The 10,374-nt window shown below is 43.1% G+C and overlaps 1 protein-coding gene and 1 pseudogene across 1 annotated transcript; one reads left to right on the plus strand and one right to left on the minus strand.

Moving 5' to 3' along the window:
- Positions 1-798: 798 nt before the first annotated feature.
- Positions 799-6,633, plus strand: LOC114507313 (annotated as a pseudogene).
- A 661-nt stretch (positions 6,634-7,294) lies between these two features.
- Positions 7,295-7,732, minus strand: LOC114507930 (60S ribosomal protein L29-like). Its single transcript, XM_036010328.1, has one exon. It carries the CDS (start codon positions 7,703-7,705, stop codon positions 7,397-7,399), a length of 309 nt encoding a protein of 102 aa, XP_035866221.1. The 5' UTR covers positions 7,706-7,732; the 3' UTR covers positions 7,295-7,396.
- Between the last annotated feature and the right edge of the window lie 2,642 nt (positions 7,733-10,374).

The raw sequence follows: 10,374 nt of genomic DNA on the forward strand, positions 1-10,374 counted from the left end.
TCTAATGACTCTCTTTTGAATGCTTCACCAGAAGAGAATTAATATCATTATAAAACCAACTTTTTATCATAAAGGAAAAAAGAGGGAAACAGTATGAACTGTGTGCTTTCTTGGCAGGTTTGGTAATGTTTTCACAGTTGATCTAGTCATAAACCTCCAATTATGTCCGAGGCACTAGAGCCATTTTAAGATAACAAATAAAGGCTTTATTCACTCAGTTTCATATCATTCAGTGCCTTCCCTTTTGTGCCAATAATTAGTTTAAAGTGAAGATGGCAGGTAGGGGCAATTTATGTACTTTTTAATGAGGTATAGAGCATGGGTCTTCTGAAAATAGGGGAACCCCACCATCTCCCCCAAATCCTGTAAAGAGGGGAAGAAAAATGCCCTTAGAGTGAAGGGTACAGCAGTTAAGTCACTGCATAACAAAGAGATTAACAGCGGGTGCCTTCCTGAAGGGAGGAGCTGCAGAAGCTGCTTGGAGTAAATTGTATACATGACTGTAACAATGTTCAGGGCTGAATGACTTGGCAGAGTGACATAACTGGTCAGGGGGAGGAGTGGAGCTCATACAGCACCTGCTGAGCTACAGGGTGGATGCCCACTCTGGGTGTCTGTGCATGGCTTGGAACTCTTGCCCTGACCAAAGATAACAGCCAAAAGGGGGTCAAAGGCACTGGGGAACTGACAAAAATGGTCGATACTAATGCACCATAGGAAGAACTGGATGTCAGCCATGCAGGAAGTTCTGAGCCAAGCAGTTGAAATTGGAGCAGGTCAAGTAACACAAGGTCTACCATGAGATCAAGAGGTCCGTTTGGAGGTCTGTCTATAGAAGATGGCAGCAGAGCTGGTGGAGCTGTTGGAGACCCGCATGGCCAAGCACACAGATACACTGGTGAGTTGATGGCTGGTGTAAAGGTGGCTCCAAAGGAGAGAAACAGACACTATAAGGACTCAGGTCATTGCACGCAGACTCAGGAAAGGTGCTTGGAGCTCAACTGTCGCTGGGAATCCTGAGCTGCAGACTTCTGAATTTCTGAAGGACATCGCTATTTTGGTATGGGGGCTCTTGGTATGGGACTTTGGATCTTGGTGCAAGCTCTCTGTCTCTGGGTTTTGGGCATTTGGACATTCTGGGCATCTGGCCCTGCTCTCCACATAGATGGGAGCAATTGTGGGACTAGGAGATGAGGGGCCCACTAGGGGGTTAGACCCTGCAGAGGATGAGAGCCCACTCCTGGAGCCAGGTCCCATGCTGGGACACATGCCTCCCTGGGCTCCAGCCTCAGGGACAGTGTAACACAGCACATGGTTTTCTGAACTGCTACATGGAAACTGAGGACAGTACACCCCAGATCCTGAAGGAGGGAGCTGCTGCAAGAGGATGGCAACTCTGAAATCCACAGTGCACATTCTGGAGAGGCTGGAAATCTGTTTGTGTGACTGGCTTAAGGACAGATAAGGCTATGGGGGAACTTCTGGACATGGTTCTTGTCTTATAGACTTTTTGGGAACAAGGGGAGTTCTAGGTCTCATCGAAGAGGAGAGCTCTGAGCAGGAGTGCTCTCAGCCCCTCTCAAGGTTAGAACCTTGTTAGTGAAAATCTGTTTCCTTCAACATATCACTGGATCATATAAATTCAAGATGCTAAGTGGCTGAAATCCAGTTTTCATGGTTACAATGACACTACATAGACATATCCAGAACAGATTTTTTAAAATTATTTTTTAAAGATTTTATTTATTTAATTTTAGATAAGGGAGGGAGAAAAAGAGAGAGGGAGAGAGAGAGAGAGAGAGAAAGAGAGAAAGATCAATGTGTGGTTGCTGAGGGCCGTGGCCTGCAACCCAGGCATGTGCCCTGACTGGGAATTGAACCTGCGATGCTTTGGTTCGCAGCCCGCGCTCAATCCACTGAGCCATGCCAGCCAGGGCTAAAAAATTATTTTATTGTTGTTCAAGAACAGTTGTCTGCATTTACCCCCCACTATTCCCCCTTCAAACCCAGACATCCTTACCTCCCTCCCCTGCTTCCACCTCCCCTTGGTTTTGACCATGTGTCCTTTATAGTTGTTCCTGAAAACCCTTCCCCTGTCCCCATTATCCCCTGCCCTGACAGTAACCATCTCCTCTGGTTACTGTCAGACTGTTCTTAATTTCAATGTCTCTAGTTATATTTTGCTTGCTCATTTTATTTTGTTGATTAGGTTCCAGTTAAAGGTGAGATAATATGGTATTTGTCTCTCACTGCCTAGCTTATTTCACTTAGCATAATACTCTCCAGTTCCACTCATGCTGTCAAAAAGGGAAGGAGCTCCTTCTTTCTTTCTGCTGCATAGAATTCCATTGTGTAAATGTACCATAGTTTTTTGATCCATTCATTAACTGATAGGCACTTAGGTTGCTTCTAGCACTTGGCTATTTATTGTAAATTGTGCTGCTATGAACGTTGGGGTGCATAGGTTCTTTTGGATTGGTGTTTCAAAGTTCCTAGGACATAATTCCAGCGGTGGAATTGCCAGGTCAAAAGGCAGTTCCATTTTTAGTTTTCTGAGGCAGAACAGAATTTTAAGGATAGCAATATCACTTGATATTTATAATAATATAATACACTAATGAACCTACTCTTGTTATTAATTATACCTATAACATTTTTTAAAAGCAAACTGTAATCAGTAAACTTTGCAAGCCTGCGGCCTGACAAATGTTATAGCAATATTAGGAGAATTAATGTTTTTCTTTTGAATAATAACAACAGAAATATTAATATTTATTTACCATATCATTTAAAATTACCTAAGCATTGATAATTCACTTCCCTGCTAACTTCAATGATGATATTGGAGATAATTACAGTTAACATGTCAGTGTAGTTATTTATAACATTCTCACATATCATAACACCATTTCATGTGTACGGAAGAGACAGAGACAGAACATTTAACAATTCCCTAAACATCTACATGTCTGGATTAGAACTAAGGATGAAACATTTTTGTATGATTACAATATAAAGTTGTTTTTTTCTTCTGATATGTATGCCTTTTATTAAAGTAGGATATTATTTATTTATTTATAATATTTTTATTATGCTATTAAAGTTGTCCAAATTTTCCCCCTTAATTCCCCTCCATCCTGCACCTGCCCTATCACCCACATTCCTCCACCTTAGTTCATGTTCATGGATTGTACATATAAGTTCTTTGGCTTCCACATTTTGTATACGATTCTTAACTTCTCCCTGTCTATTTTTTTACCTAACATTTATTCTTCTCATTCTCTGTTCCTTTTCTCCCATTCTTCCCACTTCCCTTCTCTGCTGATAACCCTCCATGTGATCTCTATTTCTGTAATACTGTTTCTGTTCTACTTGTTTGCATAGTTTTAGTTTTTTCAATTTTAGTTGTTTATAGTTGTGAGTTTGTTGTCATTTTACTGTTCATATTTTTTATCTTCTTTTTCTTAGATAAGTCCCTTTAACATTTCATACAATAAGGGGTTGGTAATGATGAACTCCTTTAACTTGACTTTATCTGGGAAGCACTTTATCTGCCTTCCAGTATAAATAATAGCTTTGCTGGATAGAGCAATCTTGGATGTAGGTGATTGCCTTTCATGACTTGGAATACTTCTTTCCAGCCCCTTCTTGCCTGCAAGGTTTCTTTTTAGAAATCCACTGATAATCTTGTGGGCACTCCTTTGTAGGTAACTGTCTCCTTTCCTCTTACTGCTTTTAAGATTCTCTCCTTATCTTTAATCTTGGATAATATAGTTATGATGTGCCTTGGTGTGTACTTCCATGGGTCCAACTTTTTTGGGACTCTCTGAGCTTCCTGGACTTCCTGGAAGTCTATTTCCTTGGCCAGTTTAGGGAAGTTCTCCTTCATTATGTTTTCAAATATGTTTTCAATTTTTTGCTCTTCTTCTTCTTCTGGCAGCCCTATGATTCCAATGTTGGAACATTTAAAGTTGTCCTGTAGGTTCTTAAACTTCTCCTCACTTTTTTGAATTATTTTTTCTTCATTCTGTTCTGGTCAAATGTTTATTTCTTCGTTCTACTCCAAACCATTTCTTTGAGTCCAGGTTTCCTTTCTGCTACTGTTGGTTCCCTGTGCATTTTCCTTTATTTCACTTTTCATAGCCTTCACTTTTTCCTCTATGTTGGGACCACACTCAGCTATTTCTGTGAGCATCCTGATTACCATTGTTTTGAACTGTGCATCTAATAGGTTGGCTATTTCTTCATCACTTAGTTGTATTTTTTTTTTTTCTGGAGCTTTGATCTGTTCTTTCATTTGGGCTATTTTTTTTTTTTTTGTCTCAGTATGCCGGTTACATTCTAAGGGGTGGAGCCTTAGGTATTCTCCAGGGCAGGGCAACCCACATTGCTAGGTTGTGGTGCTGTAAGTGGGGGAGTGGTTCAAGAGGGAACAATGCTGCTTGCTCAGCTCTTGACCAGCTTTCAGTTCCTCCATTACCCACAAGCAAATTGGGCCCTTCTGGTGTTGATTCCTGGGTGGGTGGGTACGTGTATGTGTGTTCTAGGACCCTGTGGGTCTCTCCAATGCACTCTCCTGTAAGTTTGGCTGTTTCTCCTGCTGCCACAACACTAAAGGTTTTTACAGTCAGAGATTTTAAGGCTTTATTTCCCCACCATGGAACCCTGGGTTGCTCCTCAGTTGTTCCTCCTGGTTTATCTGCATGCAAGTGTGGGACCACTGGTCTGCCAGCTGTTGACTCACTAGTCCCAGTCTGCCCCAGTCCTTCAGCCTTTGCCCTGCCATGAGTTCTCTCTGCCCTGGCTCCCTGTCTCTGCTCCTCTTACAGGTCTGGATGAATGTTTCTTCTTTAACTCCTTGGTTTTTGGACTTCTATACAATTTGATTTTCTGGCAATTTTGTTTGTTTTATGTTTTTAAATTTGTTGTTGTCCTTCTTTTGGTTGTGGGAGGAGGCAAAGTGTATTTACTTATGCCTTTATCTTGGCTGGAAGACTAGCCTGCCTTTTGTTAGAGAAAGCCTGAAGAAAAATTCTTAATTTTTCTGTTATATATTCTTTGCAAATATGTAAATAATCATTATCTCTGACTTTATCCATAAATGTGGTTGCATTGCTTTAAGAAAATTCTATAGATTTGAGGGTGAGAAGAAAGAGGCCCCTGGGCCAAAGTCAGGCACCTTAAGCAGGGGCAGCACATATGGATGGGGGTGGCCAAGGATTGCCTGGGCAGAATGTCATGATGGACTAGGGGACCATGTCACTGGTCTGCTTCCCAACATCCCAGTCTATCAGAACTTGCTGAGCTTGGGCCCTGCAGACCTGATGCCTGCTGGGGCTGGTGCACAACCAATGGAAAACCATGCCCTAAGACAAATTCCTGTGGGGGGAACAGTTCTACCACTACTATCTGGTGGCTATGAATTGCCCAAAATCCTGAGCTACATCCTGGTACCAGGAGTTGAGGCAGCTCTATGACATGGGGCTCTGCATGGAGGAGCAGATGGAAGGAGCACATTGACCCTGTCCTGTACGTCAGCTTCTTCTACTCTGGCTACCAGTTTGCTTCCTGCTGCAAGGACTGCATGGTAAAGATCTGGAACAATTACCTGAACATCTTGCTTTTGCATAGCATAGACACAGACATGCAGCTCTGCAACTGGAGCTATACCCAGTCCTTCCAGTTCAACTAGGATGACTCATTGTTGTTGGCTTGCCCAGGAGTGCTCTTAACTTCTCCTTTGGGGAGATTTCGGCCATCAGCTTAGACCACTTCCTGCCTCTGTCCCAAGTAGAGTAATAAGCCCTAGGATGTGTTTGGCTGTTGGCTCACAGAGACCAGCCTGATCTTGGGGATCCTGCATTGCATCTGAGACATCACTTTCCAGAATGTGGAGTCTGAGAATATCAGTGTAGTGAAGGGGCTCTGGAAACTCCACCCCAACACCATCCACATGTGGATGGTGGCTGACCGGTTATTTCCACAGCCCTGATCTGCTGCTGGACACTGGTGGGGGGAACTAATGCCCCCAAAAGTTCCTCATCTTCACCATGGGCTGCTTCACCTACATGCCACACCAGATTGGGGGCACCAAGAAGATCCTACTGCACCAGGTGGTCATTGGTACCCTGGACCATGTGATTGACACATCATTGGGATGAACTTGTCTCCAGACAATAGGTACATGTAAGCTAAGAGTCACAGTGGGCCCAGTGGCTCAGTGGTGGCTGAACACATGCAGCTGCCACCCATGGCTCAGGACATTAAGCTGCTGGTGTTTGATCTGAAGATCATGCCAGAGGTGAAGCTGGTTTTGCATGCCCATGGTGCCTATACATCCAACAATGAGTGCTTCTTCATCTTCTCAGATGTCAGCAGGTACTCTGTGACCAACAAGGCAAGGGCCAGCACAGCTACATCTGAAACCACCATGAGAACATCTGCCTGGCCACGCTGTGGCACCAGAACTTGCTCATCTCATTGGTCTTCAGTCCCCAAGAGCAGGATGTCTGGCTGATGGCTAGTGACAAAGACACCATCGAAGCCTGTTGCTCGCTCTGCAAAATGTGTATCCACCAGGCCTCATGCCAAGGTCTATGCCCCTTCTCCTGGTTTGCCAGCCAAAAATGCTGAGAGGTTCCAGCCAATAGGGGAGCCCTTGGTGTCCTCTGGCTGCTGGGACCCACTGAGGATGCCATGGAGTCTGTGTCCTTTTTCTACAGGTCAAGCTACTGCCAAGACCCCATGGGGGACACAGAATGTCTTAGGAAGGGGGTCTGAGAACAGAAAGCCTGATTCCTGAAGTGATCACCGGCTGGCAGTGACTGTGGAATACTGTGGATGGCTTGTCAACATGTGAGAAAAATACACAGAGACAACCAGGTCCTGTGGGGGAAAAGGAACAGCAGGGCTACTCCTCACATGGGGAGCGCCTTGGCCACCCTCTCTCCTGGAGGGCACAGCATGGCCACCCTCCCTGGTGGGGAGAGCACCCCATTCCCCTCTGGAGAGGCTTTTTATTGGTTTCCTTTGAATAAGAATTCAGGTAAAAGCTCATTACTCATTGCTAGGAAGTAAGGATCAAACAATAGATAACAAGGAAGTCTGAGGGCCTATTTTGAGTCATGGTCAAAGAGTCGCAAAACTTTAAAGAACAAACTTCTTCCTTGGACCCTTATCATTGAACTGAGAACATTCTTCCCCACCCCGCCCCCCAGAAAATGGAGGCACTGACCCCACCTGAACCTGAACCTGAGCCCCAGTCCTGGGACCGGGATCACAGACACAGGCTGGCGGACAGACCCTGCCTCGGGTTTATTTGCACAGACACCACAGGAGGACCCCATCCCGGGGGGCACACCAGTCCTTCTGTCCTCATGCCAGCGGACAGAGGCTACTACGGAGCCTTTGCAGGGGCCTGGGCACTTTGGGGGGCCTGAGTACCTTTGGGGGCCCGAGCCAGAGCCTGAGCCACATCTGCAGCCTGGGGCTTGGTTTGGGCCTTGGCCTTTGGCCGGCACAGCCGGAGCCCCTTGGCCATGCGGGTGCAAGCACGTTTCCCAAGCTTGGGGTGAGCAATGTAGGCAAGTCGACTGAGCTTGCGGCTGCTGCCCTTTGGGATCGTGGGCTTGGCCTCCTTGGTCTTGACCAGGGCCTTGATAGCCTCAGTACGTGCGCTCATGGCCTTGGCATTGTTGGCTTGCATCTTCTTCAGGCCTTTTTGTTGTGCTTCTTGGCAAAGTGCATGGAGAACATTCTAAACAAAGCAGGTTTCACAGGATTTTACATATTCTTTCTTAGGCCTGATCACCCGGCAACCCGCCCTTTTCAGCACAGAGTTGCACCACCCTGTCATTGTTTCAGGCTTAGGTGGAGCAAGGGAACTAAGGCAAGCAGGAGATAAGGAGTTGAGGATTCAGGTATGTCGAAGCTGAGGGTCCATCACCCCCTTTTGCTGTAGCCCCCAAAGTCATTCTTTTGGGGGCCTCCCACATGATCTTGCCTGTCTTAGATCATTCCCCGGTTGGGAAATCTTACCTGACTTTGGCTAACCGACCAAGCTTTGGGGTGCAGTTACGAATGAAGCAGCAGAAGCAGTGCTCCTGCCAGGGAGATAAGCTTTTGTCTCCTTGCTGGCTTAGGGTTCCAAGGGCGTTCCCTTAGCCTTAGCCTAGGCAGGGGTTACAGCTTCTGATACCAGGCAGGGCAATTCCCAACAGATTCCCACCATGCTGGCACATGCACACTGCCTCCTGCAACAATGAGCTTAGCAGTGGGAAGACAGCGGGTGGGCTCCTGACTGACTTGGTGTGCACTGGAAACTGCCCCCTACCCCGCTCTCCACAGGCCCCCTTTCCCTGGGCCTTGGCATTGGGACAATCACATGGCAATAAACCTAGGCCAGTCTTGTTGGGCCCTGGGAGTCCTGGCTTCACCCTGTGGTCAGTGGTGTGGCCTGGGCAAACTAAAAGTCACTAGTTACCTGTTCATGGCTTGGTTAAAGAGTTAGCAACAACAGAAAAATTTAAATTAAATGAAAAAAATAAATAAGTAGATTTAAGGGCTTCTATACCTTCTAAAGTGATTTTATTGAGGAAGAGCATTAGACTACTGAGAGTGGTAGAATATATGTGGGAATAAAAATCCAGGTACTCTCTACAAAGAAGACTTTGTTTTATATATAAATAAATATGTTATTTATATTATATATTAATATTTAAAAATATAATTACTTTAGTTTTATTAAGATACCATTGGTATAAAAAACTGCACATAATTACTTTATACAATTTGATGAGTTTGGACATATGCATAAACTCATGTAGCCATTACCACAATCTCCTCCAAAGTGTTTATGTCTTTTTATAGTTTTTGTTTGGGTTTGTGTATGTGTATGTTACATGAATACTGAATAATTCAACTTGTATGACAAATCTAAAATAGTTAAACTCTTAGAAGTAGAGAATAGAATGATGACTACCTATGCCAGAGGTGGGGGGAAATAAGACTTTGTTGTACAGTGAATTCTGTATCAGAGTAATCAAGGAACATTCAACAAACCATTTCTGTCATAGAATAAAATCTATACACATATACACATGCAAAGACTCACATACACATCACCTTACCTCATTCAGTTATTGTGCTTACCTCATTTCAGTTAATCCTTTATGTTGACTTTCTAAAAAGGAGCCCTAGACTTGTTATAAGCCACCTACCCCTTTAACACTTGTTATAGCAATGTAATTACAAGTGTTTCATGAATGTTTTGAAAATAAAAATGAAAATAAGTGTAACATCCATAATGGTCAAATATATGACCAAATTCTAACCAAGACTATTCTTAAGTGTATTAGTTCAAACTTTAACAAAGGTGTTAGTAATGAAAATATCTGCTAAGGGGTATAGGCTTGAAATCTTTATTCCAATTAATAGCTTATAATAAAAAGTGACTTGACTTCTAGTAACAGAAAAAGTTCCAACTGTTCATAACTCTAAATATATTATTTTTTTTTAGCTAGGATGTTATCATAGGGTGAGAAGAAAAATCAAGCAATCACACATTATATACAAAATTATGAGTTCTGAGCTTCATGACTACTGAAAATTAGAAAAACATTGGATAATTCCTACAGATAAAACTGTTTAATGGAAAGGTGGGCTAAGCTATCATAAATGTGTCCAGGTGTACCCCCATTAGTATAAATTAATAGGCTGAACTATAATTAGAGATAGTCCACAGGAAAAAATATTGGAAGAACAAAGATTGCATTTTATTTACAATGCAGATCACTGTAAGACAAGAACTTCTGCTTTGATTAGGATCACTTATTAATCTTACTTAGATATGACTAAATGCTAAAATTTTTTAATTTGATCACTTAAAACATATCAAAGAATATTTTTTAGTATGAGTTTGAGCTTATGAAGAAGCCGGAAAATGAAACAAGCCAATTAATATTGTCTAGTGTGTTTTTATTTATATTTATAATCTTGTTCTGGGCCTTTTGTAGAGATACTTTGGAGATAATTTGAGTACATTCTTCTATGCTGTTACATTATTTAGTGTCTCAAGGTCTTCTGTTTCTTTACCCTAGTCTAAATGTTCTCTAGCATATGAGGTCTGTTCAGAAGGTATCTAGCCATGTACTATAAAAAATTATGTTCATTGAAGAAGATGCAAAATACAAGAAACATTGTACATAAGGCAATGATACCCCAGTCCCTTCCAAAGTAGGCACCTTGGGACCTACATGGTGATAGTTCTTCTAATCACCATTAGTTGCCTGAATCTCCTCACTGGTCTGAAATCTTTTCCCTTTCGGAGGTGATTTTAGTTTTGGAAAAAAACAGAAGGCATAGGGCAACAAATCT

This window comes from Phyllostomus discolor, chromosome 10, assembly GCF_004126475.2.
Source record: "Phyllostomus discolor isolate MPI-MPIP mPhyDis1 chromosome 10, mPhyDis1.pri.v3, whole genome shotgun sequence".
Classification (NCBI taxonomy): Eukaryota; Metazoa; Chordata; class Mammalia; order Chiroptera; family Phyllostomidae; genus Phyllostomus; species Phyllostomus discolor.